The sequence below is a fragment of the Schistocerca serialis genome, chromosome 1, assembly GCF_023864345.2.
Source record: "Schistocerca serialis cubense isolate TAMUIC-IGC-003099 chromosome 1, iqSchSeri2.2, whole genome shotgun sequence".
Taxonomy (NCBI): domain Eukaryota; kingdom Metazoa; phylum Arthropoda; class Insecta; order Orthoptera; family Acrididae; genus Schistocerca; species Schistocerca serialis.
The window spans coordinates 929,133,740-929,156,889 of NC_064638.1; the positions used below are offsets into that span (position 1 = coordinate 929,133,740).

Consider the following 23,150-nt stretch of genomic DNA (forward strand, 5'->3'; position numbering starts at 1 on the left):
TCCTCCACAGTACCATTCAATTGTGACTAGGTTAATGTCCCACTGCTCGCTTCCTTGTATGGGCTTTGCTCTCAATACTATGACCAATAATCTTATCCCTGTGAAAGATGTGGAGCAAGACATTCCATGCATAAAGCCACTATATCCCATTGATTGTAGATCTTTGCCCATCAGAACCAGGCCTACTAAAAAAATCAAGAATATCAATTGCTTATTGCAAACTCTAAATCTATTGCTATTTCACATTATCAGCTAACCAACTGCCATTTCTTATGAATGACCAAAGTTGGACAGCATGCATGACAACACAGTTGTAAAGCATTCTTTTAACCAGAAGCATGACTGCCTGTCAATGATTTGATGAGCATTATAATCTCTTCACTGGTTGTATCCATGAAATGATGTCGCTCAGAAATGCATGCAGCATCTGCACAAGTACAGCAAAGACTGTTAAAACACAAAACTGAAGGGCTATAATTTTTTTCATCACTTTAGCCAAGTCCATTTATTTCAACACGCAATTCACCAACTTTGACAAGTCAAACACCAAATTAAAAAATGGATGAAGAACACTCTCAATCACAATACCAAAAACAGGCAGTCACATAGCAACAATAACAACCATTGCTTACATTGTTCGGTCTAACTAAAAAAAAAAAAAAAAAAAAAAAGGCATTATGTTAGGTGACATCAGAACACCAGAAAGTATGTGTATGTGTTCATTCAAGAAGAGAAAAATTTTATCTTAAATGATTTTTGTTTCATATTCTGTACAAAGTTACACACTATTCTGTCAAGGCCACAGCATTATTTCACACTAATTGATTTTTTGTGTTTAGTGTTCATGTAATAAATTTTTATCATAACATATCTAAAACATCTGTACTTCACTGTTTATCTTTAGCCACTATGCTATCCCCTGACATTAAGGAATCATCAGAGTCTTGCTCAAAGATTTCATTATTTTATAATCTGTCTCAAAACCAAGAAAATTAATGTCACTTGTGTCACTGTTTTTATTTGTTTCTTGTTCAAGGATGTGCCATATCATTCTTGCTTGATTCTTTGAGTTTCTTATTATTTTAAGCACAGAGTATACTTTTTGCCTTTAATGACACAACACAGTAACACAAAAGAAAAGAAGAAAACTTTGAAGTAGTATTTGTAATTCATATCCACTTCTTCATTACAACTAGTTGTCTAAATTTTATTACATTTTTTCCTTCCTAACACCTGATGTTTTGAAGTCAGATGTTAATCACCCATCCTCTCCATTTCCTGAATCCACTTTCAACTGTTATGATGAAAATGTAAATTCAAAATGCTGTAAGAATATAGTTAACAAGATATTAAAAGCCTCATCTACAGCTGGAGAGTTATCATGCTAAATGGGCTAAATGACACAATGTACTTTCTAGGTTATTCAGAATAAACTTTATGTAGCTGGCCACTGTGGCTGAGCAGTTCTAGGTGCTAGAGTCTGGAAATGCGCTGCTGCTACGGTCGCAGGTTCGAATCCTGCCTCAGGAATGGATGTGTGTGATGTCTTTAGGTTAGTTAGGTTTAAGTAGTTCTAAGTCTAGGGGACTGATTACCTCAAATGTTGAGTCCCATAGTGCTTAGAGCCATTTGAACCATTTGACTTTAGAAAAGCAAGTTATCACTTGGTATGAACCAAAAATAACAAATAAACATTGCCTGTTTTAAATAAATTTGCGCTGAAGTGCTAAATGGTATGAGTCAACCAATCAAGTTTTGTAACACTTCTATCTCTAGTAATCATTTTACTGTTCAGTCTTCACACAGTCACTGTAAAAATGTTTGTACAACTCAGGTAGGTATTCTATTATACTTCTGAGGTTTCTTTTCTTTTCTGAAGACAGTCCTTTTGTGCAAGGACCTCACTGAATGCAATTATTTAGAAATTTTCACTTTGCCATCCTTTTTTAAACACACTTTTCATTTCCAATCCCTCTGTTTCAGACAAATGCCCTTTTCTTCAACTACTCCAGGCATAATGATTTTAATCTATGAGGCAGAAGTGGTATTAACCTTAGTTGTGTTAATGATCATATTAGCAACTTCACCAAGCCAGGTGGCATGGTGGTTAGCACACTGGACTCACATTCAGGAGGACGGCAGTTCATTCCCACATCCAGCCATCCCGATTTAGGCTTTCTGTGGTTTCCCTAAACCCCTTCAGGCAAATTCCAGGATGGTTCTTTCGAAAGGACATGGCCGACTTCCTTCCCCATCATTCCCTAATATAATGACACCAATGACCTCACTGTCATCAACTCAACTTAGCTTCTTGATGAAAGTCCATTAAATAACTGCCTTTCATCTGAGCTATTTGATGGTTGCTTATTGCCTGCTGTTGTTACGGTGTTCATTACACTGATAAGAATGAAATGCTTACTCCCTTTGCTCTTTCTTTTTTTTCTTTTTTTTCAACAATTGCAAGGTCATTGTCACAAGCTAAAAGGCTGGGACCAGAAACTAAATACTTCATCTACATCTACATCTACATTTATACTCCGCAAGCCACCCAACGGTGTGTGGTGGAGGGCACTTTACATACCACTGTCATTACCTCCCTTTCCTGTTCCAGTCGCGTATGGTTCGTGGGAAGAACGACTGCTGGAAAGCCTCCGTGCATGCTCGAATCTTTCTAATTTTACATTCGTGATCTCCTTGGGAGGTATAAGTAGAGGGAAGCAATATATTTGATACATCATCCAGAAACGCATTCCCTCGAAACCTGGACTGCAAGCTACACCGCGTTGCACAGCGCCTCTCTTGCAGAGTCTGTCACTTGAGTTTGCTGAACATCTCCATAACGCTATCAAGCTAACCAAATAACCCTTTTGATCTTCTCTATCTCCTCTGTGAACCCAACCTGGTACAGATCCCACACTGATGAGCAATACTCAAGTATAGGTCGAACGAGTGTTTTGTAAGCCACCTCCTTTGTTGATGGACTACATTTTCTAAGGACTCTCCCAATGAATTTCAACCTGGCACCCGCCTTACCAACAATTAATTTTATATGATCATTCCATTTCAAATTGTTCCGTACACATACTCCCAGATATTTTACAGAAGTAACTGCTACCAGTGTTTGTTCCGCTATCATATAATCATACAATAAAGGATTCTTCTTTCTATGTATTCGCAATACATTACATTTGTCTATGTTAAGGGTCAGTTGCCACTCCCTGCACCAAGTGCCTACCCACTGCAGATCTTCCTGCATTTTGCTGGAATTTTCTAATGCTGCAACTTGTGTTCTATTGACCAGTAGGCACCACCACCAATGCAAGAGGAAGGCTAAAAAATGGCAGGAGCAAGCAGAAGTGTATAATTTCTATGTCCAATATAGCCAACTCATGTAATATATTATGCAATTACACCATTTAGCATGAACAAGTAATAGGAGTTACTTCTCATGCAATTTACTGGCCTTTGCAGCACCTACATGAGCCGTAATTGGAGATGGCCCTTTAGTACGTAAAAGCCCTATTCACATGCCACCAAACAAAGTAGAAAATACAATTTATCCGAAACTAGAGCTTAGTCCTTCAGCACGATAACCCTTCAGTGACTCCCATAATTTTTCTCCAAAATATGAGTTGCATAATGTTTCAAAAATGGTTCAAATGGCTCTGAGCACTATGGGACTTAACATCTGAGGTCATCAGTCCCCTACAACTTAGAACTACTTAAATCTAACTAACTTAGGGACGTCACACACATCCATGCCCGAGGCAGGATTCGAACCTGCGACCATAGCGGTCGCGCGGTTCCAGACTGAAGTGCCTAGAAATGCTCGGCCACTCCAGCCGCCGCATAATGTTTCACTGTTATTATTTCACCATCATGGTTAGAGGAAGTATTTATTGCTGCTTTAATACCAAACCATTAAAATTAATGAATCTAAAAATAAAATGTTATTTATTGGATTCTATGCTTCAATCAGAGACATTCATTACAAATCTGTTGTACAAACCTGTAATAGCCAAGCTGTCTGCAAACTACAGTTGCTTCTTTTATTGTCCATTCATTTTTGTTGTCACACACTGTTCCCCACCCAGTGTCTTCTGTATGAACTTCAATATATCCTTCCCAGGGTTCAGAGCCTCCCCTTAATCTTACTTTTTGGCCACTAACATCGGAAGTTATAATAACTTTCCGAATAGCATTTGGGGTTGCTCTGCTGTGATTTTTTGTAGTGGAAACTGATGAGGAACCACTCTGATATATAAATGGAATTTTATTACTTGAATAATCAGGTGAAACTGGTTCTGGAGACTTGGTGAATGTAGATACAGTTGGAAATGTCCTCTGCCTTAAAGTTGGTAATGGTGTAGTGGAAACATGAGAGGTATATCCCAGAGCACTAGTTATATGAGTAAATAAATTTCCTCTGCTGGTATGATCTGTACTCCTCCATGTGGTATCTGAGAGTCCTAAAAAAGAAAAAAAAGCATATAATGTGCCACCTCTTAACATGTGCACATGCTACATTTATGTAGCGTCATTGGCTTATAATGAAAACATCATATCTCGGAAAAGTTATGCATCATTTTCTCACTTGGTTACCTAACAATATATGTGGTTTCCTTTATTCTTCTTTATGCCTCATTGGGTTACTAGTAGTTGAGATATGAGGTTTTCTACCTAATAATGCAATACAAGTATTTTATTTTTATTTTTGAAAGTTGAGGATTTCATTCTAAGCTGACAATTCAAGTAACCAAAATTTGTTGATTAGCCATTTTATAATACTTTTAATTACCAAGTGTATGCCAGCACAGAAAACTTCTTTCATGTCTCTTACACTTTTCTTTAACTGTGGTGCTCTGAAAATACATCTTCAAGTGAAACTTGGAGGTGTCAGTAGGACAGAAATAATGTAAGACACACAAACAAACAAAATATGTAAGTAAATGAATATAATGCAACTGGTGTAGTTGATCACAGGTCTTTTGCTTCTAGTCAACCACAATCTAAATCAGAAGGTCAAAAATGAAAATAAATACAAGTTACTGCAATTACTAATGACTTTCAAAGAAGTGGGCCAGGAACATTCAACAGCTCATAAGTAATTGTGCATCTTTGTAGTATAACTTAATCAACAATTTCTGATTCCTTTCAGATGAACATGATGAGTTCAACTAATGTTGTACTTGAAATGGGCATGATGGTCGAATGTAATACAAAACCACTATCACTGTGAAGTCTCCACATGATGTAATGGAACTGATAAGTGACACACTATTCTTATTTAGTGAATATCTTGATATATCTCATAAATTTGTGATACGAACCAGTCAGTAGCAACTGACAACTTCATTGTTTTTGTGAGTGTATAACACTTTGAATAACATAGATAAATTGGTTATAGGTAATCATACACAGAATTTCATGTAACTGGATTGATAAAAAATCTACTCACGAAGAAGCAGCAGGGGGACACACACAAAAAAGTGTTTAACTTTTACAAGCTTGTGGAGCCATCGGGTCCTTCTTCTGGCAGGAGAGGTGAAGGGGAAGGAAGAGGGGTGAAGGAAAAGGACTGGAGAGCCTTAGGGAAAGGGGTACAGTTCAGAAAAGAAACCCCGAACCTCGGGTCAGGGGAGACTTATCAGACAGGATGAGAAGAAAAGACTGATTGTTGAGGACTGTACCAGATGAGATTTGAAAACCTGAGAGTTTGAAGGAGGAAGACAGAGTAATATGCATGATAGAAATTATTACTAAAACATTGTGCATGAGCTAATATGAGTGAAAAGCTAAGTGTATTGTGTGTAACAGAGATGGGAGGGTGATGGCAAAAATTAGACAGGTCAGAACGCAAAGTGCCAACAAAAGTTTCCATAACTGTGTCTGAAACATTTGCCTAAAACAGTATTTGTGGGCCACTGAATCCCAAAAACTGGTGAGATGCACACAGTGTTGTGATTCAATCCTGAGTCTGTGAGCAGGTTGAAAGTTCCCATTGATATGAGCATAGAATCTTGGGTGAAGATGAAGAATACAGTTCTGTCAATTGACCAGCTTAGGGTACGAGAGGCTGAAGAAAGTACCCTGTAAATGACAAAAGAGGCCAGAAACCTACAACAATGACAACTATGGGCCTACCGAGTTTTAACTCTGAATTTAGGCTTAACAGATCATACCGAAAACTTTAAATACATTTTCTCCAAAATATGAGATTTTTAGTTTTAGATACAATTTGCTCTCAAAGTAGAAACTTGGTACAGGAGCTAATTATATCACTTCATACAAACGTACTAGAACTTTGGTAATCAAATAAAAAGTGTGTGAAATATTTAAATACTATTTTTTTAAATGCCAATATTTTAGATCACACACTTTTGTGTTAATTTCTAGTGTGATAACAATGCTACTGTCATATAATAAGTAATACATTTTGAGAAATCAAACAAAGGAAAATCGAGGATGGAATGTAACAGCATTATGAAAAGGATAGCTGCTAGTCTGTGTGTGTGTGTGTGTGTGTGTGTGTGTGTGTGTGTGTGTGTGCCTGTGTCTGTGTCTGTCATATATTTTTGAAAAAGGCCTTGTTGGCTGAAAACTTGTTTTGTGACAGTCTTTCTGTTGTGCCTATCTGCGACTCAGCATCTCAGCTATAAGGTGAGTAGCAACTATCCTTTTCATAATATTGTAACATTTTGAAGAATACATGTCAATGTATGCATGTTTAAAATTTGGTTTGGCTTGAACAAATAGTTTTCGAGAAATGTATACCAACGTTAGTATGGCCAATCATTGGAAATACTCCAATGACTGAGTGCCCTTAAAAACCTATGAGTTTTCATTAGTAGTTGTAGAGATGATAAAATGAACCTAATGTCCTTTCACCCCACACAGAATAATGCATACTCCAAGACATTGTACCTAGATCAAGCAGAATCCATAAAGGACATTATGAAACAAGGTAAGTAATATAAATTATTACAATATTCATGTTCAAAACAAGATCAAAGTTATAACTATCTTCTCTTTGATCAGCTTTTAAAGAGTTGAAAAGCACTGGGTCAAAGCAGTTCACTGTGGAGAAAGTGAGGCTTGCAAGCAACATTCTATAGTCAATGTCATTATTGTTCAAAGCAAGGAGAGGGTCAGAATGAGCTACTAATTTAATATTCTTCCCAGTAAGATATGACATGTACCACTGAGTTGAAACATATGAAAAACTATATTCAATGTCTGCAGAAACTTGAAAAGCGAAGTACTATAAAATTGACAAAACAACATAAATTACAAAATATAAGGATGCAGTATGTGTAGTAAAGCATAACTCATTCGGTATAGCAGAGAAACATCCCATAAGTTTAGGTATAATGTTTCTCAACTTTTTCACTGTCAATTACCGTAATTACCTGAATCCAAGCCGCACTTTTTTTCCTGTTTTTGTAATCCAAAAAACCTCCTGAGGCTTAGAATTGAGAGCTAAGTAAGCGGAAGTTCTCAAAAATGTTGGTAGGTGCCACCACAACTAACTTCTGCCGTCAAATATATCTAGCACTACACAGGCATGCTTTGCAGGCACAAAGATAAATACTGGTGCCAATACCTCTGCATCAGTAAATAAATTTAAGAAAAGGTGGAAGACGAGCTTTTTTCTATGCCCCGAGACTGGCTAGACTGGGATGTTTGACAATATGGCCAACTCTATGTTCTGAATTTTTTCCTACCTCTGACAAGTGATGGTTGCTAATAGGAACTTATATGAATTGTGAATCACATGCAGTATTCTCTTCACCATAAGAATAATACGAATGTAAACATTTTTCCATGTATTCTTTCGTGTTTGCTGCTATCTCATTTAAATCCTGTCTGCCTAATAAACTATGAAACTAGAGTGAGACAACAGCAAATGTGAAAGAATATACATATCATGTCATGTTTATATTCGTATTATTCTTATGCCGAATAATGATACAGTCAGAAATGAAGCACAGCAACTGACTAGATTTTTAAATCTAAGATGACACTAATTTCTATGCAGAATGTAATGTACTAAAGAGACGTCTGCAAAGATTTTCAAACGGAGAAAAATTTTCGCTAAACCCTCGTTCACATCTTCTATCACACGCAGTCTATTATTTGGTTCTCGTTTATCATTATCAAAGAAAGCAGCAGTGTAAGTAACAACAAATAGCAGTCTCTTGCCATTGTTTCGCTAATGAGACAATTCCTCTCTTTTTTTTATTGTAAGCGGCGGTAGCGCGCACAAAAGCAAGCCATGCCGCAAGCGTCGACAGGACGTAAACACTAATTATAAGAATGCAACAAAAAAATGCATAACACAGTACAATAATGCATTTTCAGCTTAGAGTGACGTAAACACCTATAACAAAGAGAACAGCACTTATCAGATCAAAGAAAAATAAGCAATCAATTCAAACCAGACGAAGTATGCGAAAAAGGAAGGGTACCCGTATAAATACGAATGGAGCACCTGACGCATAGCAATGGCTACCTGGTAAAGCTTAACTGCTAAGCTTACGACTCGAACCAAACTACTGTAGCTGTATTGTCATTCAGTCAACCTAAATTGTGTCTCATATTACAATGGACCAACTTTGTTTCGATTTGGAGGTGCGGTGTAAAACTTTTCTCCCCCCTTGAATTTCGAGTCTCAAATTTCAGGTGCGGCTTAGATTCGGGATTTTTTTTTTCCCCTTGATTTCGAGTCTCATTTTTCAGGTGCAGCTTAGATTCGAGTGCGGCTTAGATTCGAGTAAATACAGTAATCAGATTAGATTAAAAAAAAAGGCATCCCTTAAAATATGTTATCCAGTCACCACCTATGTTCATCATCAATGATTAATGGCAGGTGGTATAGCACTAGCAGTAGAAGGTATATAAAGTGGGTTGGGGAGAGGGGGCAAAAACAGTGCAGTTGTTACTGTAATGTGGAAATTGAGTGATTTATCCAATGTCCAAAAGGGCATGATCAGATCGTTGACTTTCAGATAAAGGGTGGAAGAATTTCTAAAATGGCTGAGTTTTTTAAACTGTTTATGTGCCACAATGGTTAAAGTATACTGAGTATGGCAAAATGGTGCTATCCAAAACTGGCACCGAGGTAGCTGTGGTGCACCATGGGCCATAAATGGAAGGGGTGAATGATGGCTGTGGAGACACATATGGGCAAATAGATGTCACACTGTTGAGCAACTGACCACTCAGATGAACCAAGGTGCTACGAGCAGTGTCTCCTCAAGACTATGCAGGGAACACTGCTGCAAATGGACATCTGCAGCAGGCACCTGGTTCATGTAACCATGTTGACTGCTGTTCATCAGTGACAAAGACACCAATAAATCAATTTGATCTCCACTGAGGGGTGCACATGGATGTGTACATGCACGTGCATAGTTCTGAAGATCAGCAGGATGGGTTTACTATTTTCCCTGACCAACCAAACTCACCGGGTTTAGACCCAACTGAGAATCTGTGGGGCCACACTTATTGTGCTGTTCATGCCATGGATCTTCAATCAAGAAACCTAGTCCAGTTGGCCATGGCACTGGTGTCAGGATGACTTCACATGTCTGTCAGTCCCTTTAGAACCTCACTGACTCTTTTCCTGCATGTCTCGCATTAGTCCACACTGCAAAAGATGGCTAGTCAGGGTTTTGGTAGGTGGTTACATTAATGAGACTGGACAGAGAATAATGAAGAGGGAAATATGGTAACAAAATATGAACTGGAAACTAATGTGTGCATAAAATGTACATGCACCAATATTTACAGATTAAAAATTTCTCTATTTACCTCAACTGCCAACAAATGAAACTTGTCTACATTTACAATTACTGTGATGCTTTTTGTATTCAATGCTGCTGAAAATTTGGTCTTGATATGACTTATTCTCCTACAGCTATGACTACAGCTTGACACCCTTACCCAGTTATGGTGGATTCTTTTTATAAATATCTTCTTGGGAATTACTTGCTTGAATAACATGAATTGACACATAGAAAAGAAATACGGATTTTTGTACAATCATATATGAAAAGTAAGTCCAGAAATTACAAAATTGTCTCTGGTAGTTAGACGTAGTATTCATGAATTTTTTAAGCTCTTTAGTGACAACAGCCAGCAGAAGTGTACACAGCTGCAAAACAATGATTATGATAAAATGGTTAATGGGCAGAGATATGTATAGCTTCAGGGTAATTAAAATATTAGTTACCTTAGGTTAAGTTGGTTACATGAGACTACATTGGATGTGTTAACAGCCACAGCAACAAATTAGTGGTACATATGTACAGAGGTGTGCATTGCTTCTATGTTAAGCTTTTTACATTAGTTCTTTGTAAACAATATTCTTTACCATCTCAGAAGTTGGCACTGTGACAATCAGACTGCATTATGAGCTAGCACATGAGTGTGCAACATAAAATCAGCAACAGGAAAAACACTCCTGCTACAAGTCAACTCACACAAAAGTGAGTGGTGTGTAGCCCTGTAATATATCTATCATCAAACTGATGCAAATTTTGAAGAGAAACAGCAGTCACTTGAAATCAAAAGAGAGGTCATTTTAGATCAACAGAATATGTGACACAAACACTATTTCTCCCTGAGAATATTTGCTTAAAATAGTGACCTGGACTACATTGTCAGGTAGAGCTTTGACATGAAACCTTCTACTAATACTACTACTACTACAAAGTTTCCAGAGCTTAAAGTTCTCAGCAAGAACACAGGTGCGCAGACACTAAGAACAAGCCCGTGATATTGAAAACGTGGTGGATTTAGTGAGTTCAAAAATTCCACAGAGGAAAGAACTGCTTTATATTTACCACCATGAATGCAGAGGTGTAATTGCACTGGTGCATGTAATCGAGTCATGAACACTCCTGAAGGTATCCTCCACAGACTGGAATAATACACTGAGTCTCTCAAGAAAATACATCACACCATTACACAACAGTCTTGTTAATTTAAAAAAATATTGGAGCCATGATGACAATGGGTTTTCTGGTTCCCAAAAGAATAAAAGGAAAAAATTAGCGAATATTTAAATCGAAATGAAAAGTGAAAAAATGAAAATATGACATGCATCACTGCAAGGTAACAAATGTCCATAGTGTGTTAGTAATCTACAAGCTATGAAGAGAATGGTGGAAAAATGAATAGAGGAGCATTGAGGCAGCTGTCAAAAGAAGGAAATGGATAAGTTGCCTGTACCAGTACATGCTTTGCAACAAGGAAACCACAAGTTTCTGTTTCATTAGACCAGGTATGGTACCCACGGATACTGTGATAGGTTGCAGCTGTGTTATTAAACACATCAATAATTCAATCAAAAAAGGCACATATCAAGAATTTCAACTGAAAGAAGGCAAGTGGGACAGTTAGTGTACCTGGTTTCTCATTCTAAAGAGGAACTGCATGGAGAGGTGCGGGGAGGCAACATCTATGCATGGAAGTGGACGGCAGCAAACACTGGCTTCAGTCATAGAGAAGGATGGGGAAGGAAATTGGCCTTGCCCTGTCAAGGGAACCATCCCAGCATTTGCCTGAAGCGATTTGAGGGAAATTACAAAAAAACCTAAATCAGGATGGCCGGACGCAGGATTGAACCATAGTCCTTCTGAATGAGAGTCCAGCATGCTAACCACTGTGCCACCTCACTCAATAACCAGTCATGTAATTGAGTCATGAACCCTCCTGAAGATATCCTCCACAGACTGGAATAATACATTGAGTTTCTCAAGAAACATAACAGCATGATTAATTTTAATAAATTAAAATAAATGATGTAACAAATACTGTTTAAGCATTATTTGTAAATTTTCATCTGTATGGACAATTTTTTTGTTACAGGTGACAAACCAAGTAGCTGGAGACAATTAATAAGCTACGAACCACACAAACTAATAACAAAATTAAAATGTGTCACAATAATAACAGAAAAAAATGTTAAATGGTAGTAGAAAAATATTTTTGAAAAATTTAGACATATAATAAAAGGAAGCCCACTGATCATCACACAGATACTCTGAAACATGTTGGAGCAAAGAAACAGAAATAAAAATTACAACTGTCAAAATCAATCTGAACTCCTTACCTATTTCTATAAACATGAATTTGACTATGACTTAAAAATCAAAGGATAGTCAACAATTAATTTATTAACTGTGCTACTATTTCTATTCACAATTTAGGGGATAAAAATCCATCAGTAATTGTTTTTAGAACACAGAATTTTTGTCTACGTCACAATTACTTTATTTCACAATGTCGCTTATGCCCAGTTTTCCTTTTGTGTGTGTGTGTGTGTGTGTGTGTGTGTGTGTGTGTGTGTGTGTGTGCGTGTGTGTGTGTGTGCGCATGCGTGTACGTTAAGAACATCAAAAATTATTTTGAACACAGTATGACATGATGGCAGGATTTAAAAATTTATTCCCTTAATATTCCCTAGATAACTTTACAGCCACTAAATCCAGTGTGTTGGGCTGGGAAGTACAATGCCATCTATGCACTTAAAGGTTTGTTAATGTTCTTAAACTTTACAAAACATAGTTCTTATGAGTAAGAAATGTAATAAAGCGTGGCAACAGGTCTTAAAGGGAAAATCAAATCAGAGAGTGCGGAGGGAACATAAGTCTCAGGCGGTGAGTGAATGATGGGCGGTGCAAATGCGTTTGTTGAAAATGCGTGCGCATCCAGCTAATGAAATCTGGCGAGGGGGGAAGATCCTCGCTAACCTGGGGAAGAATAAGTTCCCCCGGTAGGACAAGATTCTCATTGGAAACAAATTCGGACATAGTCCCCTGTAGGTCAGGTTTATAGGTCGGGCGTAGACCAAGTAGCACCCACAGGAGCTTCTGACCAGAGAGAATCATGGCATCGAATGGCCGTTTTGAGGGTGCGGTGGCATCTCTCCACCAACCTATTGCTTTGTGGGTGATAGGTGGTAGTGTGAATTTTTTTAATACCACAGATATTGCAGAGGATGGTGAAAAGGGAGGATTCGAACTGTCGACCATGATCGGTGGTGATAGTGGTCGGGCACCTGAAATGAGCGACCCACGACCCAATGAAATCCTTGGCTACCGTCCCAGCAGTAATGTTAGGGAGAGGGACAGCCTCGACCCAGTGAGACAAACAGTCAATAGTTGATAAGATATACCTATGGCCCCCCAAAGGAGGAAGAGGCCTGCTCAGATCAATATGTACATGACAGAATCATCCTGTGGGAATGTCGAACTTGCCCAAAGGCGGGGAGGTGTGGCCGGCTGATCTTGTTGTGCCGGCAAGCGACGCAGCTGTGTGCCCACGTCTGACCATCCCATTTGATATTCTTCCAAACAAAATGTTCTGACACGAGATGTGTGGTGGCTTAAACGCCTGGGTGGGCTAGGTTATGGAGGGCGTCAAAAACCTGTCGACGCAGCCTGGGCGCAGGGTGCTGGTCGAAGAATCACACCACACCTCGTCAGGAACGCCAGGAAATTTAGCCTTTGTGTAAACAAGTGATGTTTGTGGGTCTCATAGGAGAGCTTGAGAATCTTCGTCAAAAGCTTGAAGGGAGGCCAGATTGGAAAGATCAATGGTGCAGGAAACAGCACTCACACGTGAGAAGAAATCCGCGGTGACATTATCTGGACCCTTGATGTAATGGACATCCATTGTGAATTGAGAAACCAGGTAAAAGTGGCAGTAACGTCAAGGGGGTGGATCCTCAGGTGAGTTGCAGAATGCTTCTGCCAGTGGTTTGTGATAGGTGAGAACGAAAAACGAACGTCCCTCGATGCGGAGGCGGGAATGTTTGATTGCCTTGTAAACAGCAAGGAGCTCGCTATCGAATGCAGAATATTTTCTCTGAGCCATAGATAGTTCCTTGGAGAAGAAATGAAGGGGAGAAACCATGTCACCCTTGCATTTTTGCAACACTGCCCCCACCATGATGTCGCTGGCGTCCTTAGTGATGAATAACTTGGCTAAGGGATGGGGGTGGGCAAGTGTTGCAGCATGAGCTAGAGAAGTCTTCAAAGCCTTGAAGGCCTCTAGCATTGGAGCAGTCCAAGAGATGGGTTTGATACCGGAAGTTTGTCTGCCTGATAAAGCGCGTCCATCATGGGTGCCTGAACAGCGGTAGCAGAAGGCAGATGGTGATGATAGTAATTGATGGTGCTGAGGAAATGGCATAGTTCTTTGTAAGTAGCTGGGGGTGGCAGAGACGTGACAGCTTGCACACAAGATTTGGGAGGCTGTATTCCATCAGCAGAGATGGTGTAACCTAGGAAGGAGACTGATGCCTGGCGCAACTGCAACTTGTCTTTGTTGACCACAACGCCATTGGAGTTCAAGGTCTGGAGGACCGTAGATAGATGATTTTCATGTTCCTCCGCTGAGCAGCTGAAAACGAGAATGTCATCCAGATAAGCAAAGCAAAACTCGAACTGTCACGAGCTAGAGTCAATGAAACGTTGCCACATGTGCGCAGCATTCTTTTGGCTGAACGGCATGAAGTGGTATTGGAATAAACCGAGCGGCGTGATAATAGCCATCTTAGGAATGTCTTCCGGCACAACAGGAATCTGATGGTAGGCACACTTACAGTCAATAACACTGAAAATTGTGGCGCCCGATGACATATGAGTGAAGTCACTGATATTCAGCATTGGATAATTGTCCATCATGGTACGCGCATTTAAGCATCTGTAATAGCCGCACATTCGAAAAGATACATCAAGTTTGGTGATGAGGTGGATTGGTGAAGACCAGTTGCTATCTGAAGGTTGCAGAACACCTGCCACCAAAAGTTCATTAATCTGCTGCCAGGCCGCGCACAACTTGATAGGGTTGAGGTGTTGAAACTTTTTCCTAACAGGAGGGCTAGCAGTGGTAACTATCTTGTGTGTCGTTCCATCTGTGACAGAAGAAACTGAGAACTGGACATGAGATTGGTTAACATCCTGGCACCAAGTCTTTGGATGAGTAGGGCACAACGAGGCGTAGCCATTAGCACGAGTGGGGAAAGGTAGCATGAAATTCACATGTCTCTTATGGGGGCTCGGCGTGCGCTTGTGAGGAGGGAGTGGGTGTCCGCGCAGCACCGCGTGGAGGTGAACTGGCCGCGACTGTCCGCTATTAACCTTGCACTGAACAATTGGCGCGGGGGGAGAGCAGCGCTGGAGTCGCACGTGGGGCCACAATGGCCACTGGGTCATGTGGCCGGTGAGTGAGAGAGGGGGAATGTTTATCAACACGCACGGTAGCTATCTGGGAGATGGGCATGGTCACAACACATGCGCAACTGTCATTAGCAGCAATGTTTGAAACACACATCTCTGGATGAGGGGAGCGCGACAGGGAGGTTGGAACATCACACACAAGTAAAGTTTGTGGACTAACCTGGTGAGAGTTCAAGCAAGGCTCAGCCGGGCAATCTTGTTTATGTGGCGGTGCAGTGGACTGCAGTTGCAGAAGCGAGGTACGAGCCATGACGAGCTTGCTGTAAGTGGATGTGACATGTTGTTTCATTGTCGTGGCGGAATTGCGTTGCCAAGTCGTATTCTGACAGTAGGTCGGTAACACAGGTCACAATGTTGCCCATGAGGGCGGAGCACTCACGTATGATATCGTATGCTGCAGTGGAAACACAGCGATTGACATAGGTGTGGGTGCACGATATGTGAGTGTTCGTAGGATGGTGGAGCACTGAACCCTGTATGACGTTCAGAGATAGTTCACAATGAGACAGAAAATCCATACTGAGGATCAGTTCATCATTGTTGGCAATATAGAATGTCCACAGAAAACGTAGAGAATGAGATTGGGTTACCATAACCTTTACTGAGAGTGAGGTAGGTAACGTCAACACGTTGACAGCTCGTAGAAGTGACTTCGCCTGTGAAGAAGCAGGTGGAGCCATCGAAGTAGGTATGATCGACACGTCAGCACCAGTGTCGACCAGAAAAGCTAGAGCTGACGCAATGTCAGTCACATAGAGACAACCACTCAGCTGGGCAGATGAGTGAATGGAGTGTAATGTAAGAGGACACCTGTTAGGTTCCCCACAGGACTCGGCGTCTCTTAGTTCCTGCAGGCGGCGTTTGGATGTTGGCATGGCAACCTGCAAACATCATCGCTGAATACTTTGTGGTACCTGCAGAAAGGGTGAGCAGGGTGAGGTGAAGGTGGAGACTGCAACAGCAGGGGCGGCTTGTCCTCGTTGATTTGTTCTGGTAAATACACCAGTACGTAAGGTGCGTGGGTGATCCTGGAGTGTTCGGACAGCGGAGAGAGTGAGCCAACACTGCCAGGAGAAGTAGACAAGGTGCGAGCCTTGCCTCTGCTGGGCGAAGGTCAATATGCAGGGGCGGCTATGTCAACAAATGGTGTGGAATGAACTGGCTGATGTTGCCACAGCAGCAAATACAACTGGTCAGAGATGCGTAGGCGGGAGCCAATGGACTCGAATGAGTGTGGTAACAGATGGATCTGTAGATTGGTAGGTAGTTTGGCAGACCACACAGCCCGTAGTGTGGCATCAGGCATGGTATGCTCATTCACAAGCAATTGAAGGTGGCCCCAGAGTTGTAAGGGGGTGCATTCCCCCAGGTGCTCCTCTTAGAGAATCTTGATTATTAACTCTTATGACGAGCACGCAAGTCATCCCATTATAGTGTTCTTTGCAAACTCGTATTTTGGTGCAGGTGGCGGCGAAAGGAGCAGGTCACAAATGAAATCCGAGTGGCTGTGGAGGTGTGTGACGAGGCAGAGAAACTTTGAGTTGTTGTCAGACACATGATGTAACTCAAACAGATGCTCGATGAGCACGAACCAAGATGCTGGTTTGTCCTCATATAAGGGCAGTAGCTTCGGCAGGCAGCCAGGATGGGGTGACAATGATGGCTTCAGTGTCTCCTGGGGTAGCAGCTGAACTGAGATTAAGTCAGAGGCCGGTGCAGTAGGCCCAGATTTAAACCAGGCGAGCGAATCCATAGTAGCAGCAGTTGACTGTGTGTCATGAAAACACACCACAGCAGACATGGATGGTACCGTGGAAACAGGCGGATGGATGGCATATGAGGGGAGCCCGGAAACTGGACCATGAGTGATGAGTGCTGGATGGAAATGACTCGCTTCCGGGACAGGGCAAGAGACCGCTGCGGCAGACACAGGTGGTGCTGTGGAAGCGGCAGGCGGTTGAGTGACCGAAAAAGGTGACCCCTGCAAGTGCGGGTAGGGGGGGGGGGGGGGGGGGGGGGGTTGAGAACGCCACTCACGTGGAAACTATCTGCTGCATAACATGCCTGTAGTGCATGTGCTGAGCCACTGAGGCGAAACACTGAATTGTGCATGTAAATTAGACACAACTGGAACACCACACGCGGAACAGATCCGGCGTGGTTGTAGTAATGGTGGTGTTGCACACAGCCTGACAGTAACTGATGTAACATGCCGGTGGGTGGCTGAAAACACGTGTTCGAATGGAGATCACTTTGTTCTTGAAACAGTCGATTTGAAGAGACCCAATTCGAAATATTGTTCAGTTCACATTTTACTGATGGATGGGCATAGTCCAGTGACATGAAGCCTGAGTTCATTGTTCGCTCTAATGGCATAGTTGCTGACCATTTAAAACTAATGAGGTTAGCACACCGCAATGGCTGAGAACAGAAGTCACTGTGCGTGAATGATGAATATGCCATTAGTGAAGAAACGACAAAACTCGGTGAGAGGAGTTGTACTTCCGCATCTTCGAACAAGGCATTGTTTGGTATGGTCACTGCGTAGTGCATATAACCTGTTGCATAAATACCGGCACGGAATATGTGAAACACAAACAAACTGCGGGTCACCACTATGGGAACGGGAACGGTAATCGGGATACAGAAAACTTAATTCCTATATATGTCGTAGGTCGTGTATATTTACACTTGACACTGCATCAATACAGAATGATGTATAACAAAGAACTATGCTATGTACGAATGCATGTTCTCCTGTTGATACAATTATAATAAAATTATATTGTGCTTCCAACCACATCAAATGGTAAATAATCACAAGCTTTTGGATGAATTCTCCTTGACTATTGTAAGGTGGTCAATGTCTTGTGACTGCTGCTTTCATCCTTATATCAGTGCTATTACCTGTGACTTCACTGGAGACCAGTAATGTTTTCATTGCACTCACTTTAAGTTTCCTACGGCCATGTCCTAAACTCATTTTTACCTTTTCCTTTCAACTGTACCATTACTTGAGGCACAAATATGACTGACATCACCTTTCTACTCCTTGCAACTCTGTCTCCCAACTACGTCATATCTTCTCTACCTGTGTTACTACTGCTCCTTCTTCTTCTTCCCAGCCTTGTCCTGTATTTTCACAGGGTTGGCGTATTAATCTGGATCTGTCAATGTTCATGGTCAGAGTGGCCAGATGCATTCCTGTCGCTGTCCCTTCCTCCCCACAATGAAATATGTGTAGTGCATCTGTTTTTTCTTGAATTATCTTGTGTAAAAGTGTGATAATGCTTTCAAAATGTATTCAGATACGTAACAGACATGGGATACGAGTACCAGCTTGGTATTCATCTAGTCACATGTAGGAAATTCCTTAAAAAACCACATCCTCATTGTTAATTCCCCAAGCGGATTCAATATGGGGCCAACGTGCCTCCCCAAATGCCAGAAGTGGTGTGCTAATGACCCCCTTTATTACATTTTATTTGCCATATTCAATGAAAGCACCAACACCTCTTGCTTTAATAGTACCTACACTACACACAAATCTACCAGCAGTCACACCTCCTCCTATCAAACCACAGATTACACCTCACTGTTCACCAAACTGTCAGATCTATCTGCTCTCTGCTCATACATGAACATCTGAAGGAGCATATACTGTTCTCCTAAATATCTTTCATCCCTATTTCTCCTCTATTAAGTCTTTTACATTACCCCCTGCTATCCTACCAACTTAATAACTGCAAATCTTCCATCTTTGTGTACTATAACCTCTATAAGTTGTTTGATCATGCATGGCATTCCAGACTGATTTTCAAAATCCAAACCTATGGCATTCTGAAAAATTATATCTGCTATAATGTATCCTTTCCGTCCAATTGTCCATCAAATATATCTATAAACCACATCAATCTCCAAGACTTTGTCTTCTCCCCACTCCTGTATATATAGGGTGAACAAGAACTAACTCATTACTGATAAGTGTTTACAACTTTTTTAATAGTAAACTAATTTTCAGGGAACAAAAATATTTTGTTCCTTACAATAGTACAATTTATTTCATTATGTCTCGTTTATAGCTTTCATATATCAATGGACCATGGCGCAATGTCTAACCTTGCTTGAGTGACCTCAACTGGCATGGCAGTAGGAAGTATGGCAGTCCATGTTACATGTACAAAAATGGTGGCAAAGTGTGAAAGGACCTTGTACCTTGATTGATGCAAACACCATAAGAAATTGCGACTCAAAGCCAATGGAAGTACGTTCTGTATAATATGGTAGGAGAAGTGGTCGACCCTCAATAACCAGGTTGGAGAAAAATGTGTAAGTGGTTCAGGAAATGTTCAATCAAAGTCCTCAGAAATCATAAAAATAGGCATCTCTCAAATGTAGTTTAATATGACATACAAACTGAACTGTTCTGAAGAAAGAGTTGCATTTTTTTCCATGGAAACCCAGTTACTGACGAGAATTATCACTGGAAGACTGTGATCTTTGGTTGAAATATGGGGAGAGGATGCTTGTTTGGTATGAAGACTGCTCCAATATTTTCGTTAATATCCTGTGGATATTGTTGAAGGAAGCCAACACTGGACAAAGGCCACAGCATAGAGCAGCATAATGTCCATGAAAGTTGTGTGTCCATATCTCATTCAGGACACAATGAATGCCAAACATTACCTTGATATGCTTTAAAAATTATGTCCAAGCTATTGTATCCAAATGAGAAATTTCAATGAACTAATCTTTATGGAAGATGGGGGCCCTCATCACTTCATGTTTACTGTCTATGTATGGCTTCACACTCATTTTCCAGAATGCTGGTCGGGATGTCTTGGCCCCTTTGAATAGCCAACAAGAAAGTTCTAACCTAATGCCTTGTGAATTTTTCCTCTGGGGTGGGCAAAAAGGAATATTTATTGCACAAAACCACAAACTCTTGATAAATTGGAGGAGCTAATTCACCAAGTTCTTGAAAATGTACCACAGGATTATCTGCAGATGTCTGTCACAAATGTCCACATCCATTTATGGAAACTGGTAGATAGCAGTGGTGCTTATGTCAAATTTTAGCAATGTGTAACAGTTCTACACACGTAAGGAACAAAATGTTTTTGATTCATGAAAATTGGTTAAGTGTTAAAAAAACTGTAAACAAGTTTTAATAGGGAATTAATTCTCACCCACACTATACCATGCACAAGTTATATGACCAAGAGTCCTTCTCTATCAACCTCCAAACCCTGATGACGCCATTTTCCTCGCCATGCATCCATCCCCGAGAAACTTCAAAAATCGATTCAGTTCCAACCAGTCTGCCTTTTGGTGTAACCAGGGTCTCCTCAAGATCAACCCTTCCAAGAATTAAGTAATATTATAGTATGAACCACCTACAACTTCCACTGCCATGACTTCTACATCATCATTTGTACGTGCCCTATACAATTAGTTAATTCACCAAAATATCCCAGGCTAATTCCCAATTATAAACTAACATAGAAAAGCTAACTACCAACCATACAAAATATGGCCCACAATAGAGTAAAACTACTAACCAGGCGAATATAGGGAATTCTTCTATCCTCCTCGACACCAACAAAGCCTTTGATTTGCTTTTCCACTCCCATACCAGCTTTTCCCTAATTTCCAGCCTCTAAAATTCTATCACACCCTCCAAATCATCAAATGCCATACACTGTTCCTCTGTTTACATATGCACTTACCATCCTTCATTTGAATCATGTATCAACTTACAAAATATCTCTGCCCACCACTTCTCACTGACAATGAACAGCTCTGGAACTCCTACACTACAGGAATTTTATTACATTCCCTAGCTGAACACAAAATCTCTCCAGCATTCAACCATTCCTGCCAAATTTAACACAATCACACTTTTCCTCTTCATGACACAGCTCCTTTTCTCTACATATTTCTTCTTCTCTTTCAGTTAGCATTGTTTACAGTCCTCTTCCTCAATTTCTGTAAGAAATCTGCAGACCAGCAACTTCCTTTACGACTGACCATATGGTCTTAATTTTATCCTGAGACTTAGGTATTCTATCTGCATACCACATACTTTTTGCCCTCGTAATAACGTTTTTAAGCACCTTACAATACTGTTTGTACTGGGCTGATGCATTTAGATTTTGACTGTTTCTAACGTTTTGATATAATTGCCACTTTGTTCTACAAGATATTCTTATCCCTCTAGTCGGCCACCCAGGCTGCCTGTTTGTGCTAGTTCCCTGTTTTAAACGTTCTAACGGAAAGCAACTTTCAAAGAGCATGAGAAAAGTCTTGAGAAAAGCGTTATATTTATCGTCTACTGTATCAGCGCTATAAACATCTTGCCACTCTTGTTCCTTTATAAGGTTTACAACGGTCTCTACAGCAACTGGATCAGCTTTCCTGAACAGCTGATGACTATATTTAACACATGTTGCAGCACAAAAATCTTTTAAAGTTAAAATTTGTGCACCATGATCTGAAAGGCCATTCACCTTTTTGCTAACAGAATGCCCTTCCAGTAATGATGAATGAACAAAAATGTTGTCTATGGTTGTTCTACTGTTCCCTTGCACTCTCGTTGGAAAGAATACGGTTTGCATAAGATTATATGAATTAAAGAGGTCTACCAGCATCCTCTTCCTTGCACAATAACTTATACAATTAATATTGAAGTCACCACATATAACTAACTTTTTGTATTTCCTATAAAGTGAACCAAGAACCTCCTCTAGCTTTAGCAAAAATGTTGTGAAATCGGAGTCTGGGGATCTATAAATAACAACAGTTAGAAGTTTAGCTCAGTCAAATTTAACCACACCTGCACAACATTCAAACACCTTTTCAGTGCAGTACTTTGAAACATCAATTGACTCAAATGGGATGCCATTTTTCACATACATGGCTACTCCTCCACACCGCAAAGAGCTCCTCGAAAAGCTGCCAGCCAACCTGTATCCTGGTAAAGGAAGCCTCTGAATTGTCTCCTTATTTAAGAAGTGTTCAGATATACCAATAATTTCAGAGTCAACATCTATAAGCAGTTCACTAACTTTATCTCTAATACCTTGTATATTTTGATGAAATATACTAATTCCCTCATTACTCGGATACCTAAGCTTTGTCAAAAGTGATTCCCTTGTTATAGAGACTTCCCTTAAGCAGGAATACCTATCAGCTGACTTCAATCTAAAAAAGGTGCAGCTCTAACACCCACTACTGCAGGAATTTTCCCATGAGTGATCCCACCAACCCCACCTATGCTGTCACCTATAAGCTTTGCCAACCTCCCCTTCCCATACCTGTTGAGGTGCAGGCCATGTCTAGTGAAATCCGTCCTGCTGATAGACTCCACCGACACCACTGAAATGTGACCCATGCTTTCTGTCATCAGCGCACCCCCAAGTCTTATGTTATTACACCTGACGGCTGTATTAAGATGAGGCCGATCGTGACGCTGAAACAGTTCCACAAAATGCACATTCGTGTTGCCAGTCTGAGTGGCTATCTTTTCCAGGTCACCATCTATGTTATACTCCCCATCCCTATCAATACTATTACCAGCCCCACCCACAATCACTGCCTGATCCTCTTTAGTAAAATCCCTACATAACCCCCCTATGTTAACAGTCACCTGAGCCAACCCTGCATTAGGCTTCACAATGCTGGTGACCTGGTACTCACTCCCCAGCACTTCCTGCAACTGCTGGCCTACACCTCTGCCATGAGAACTACCTAACAGCAGAACCTTCTTCTTCCTTTTCGACTTTGCAACTGTTCTAGGCACAGTAACTACTGAGGTCTGCTGCATACTTCCTACATCTACAGCTACTAGAGATTCCTCTCCACTAGACTCTGACAGTTGGTCATATCTATTGTAAACAC

The 23,150-nt window shown here is 40.6% G+C and overlaps 1 protein-coding gene across 2 annotated transcripts in view; it reads right to left on the reverse strand.

Moving 5' to 3' along the window:
* LOC126412402 (serine protease svh-1-like) overlaps positions 1-23,150 on the reverse strand; it is a 467,630-nt gene that overhangs the window by 334,877 nt on the left and 109,603 nt on the right. For both annotated transcript variants that reach the window (XM_050081990.1, XM_050082000.1), the window contains one exon: positions 4,010-4,469. In XM_050081990.1, coding sequence (XP_049937947.1) covers positions 4,010-4,469 — 460 coding nt within the window. The remainder of the gene's footprint in view (positions 1-4,009; positions 4,470-23,150) is intronic.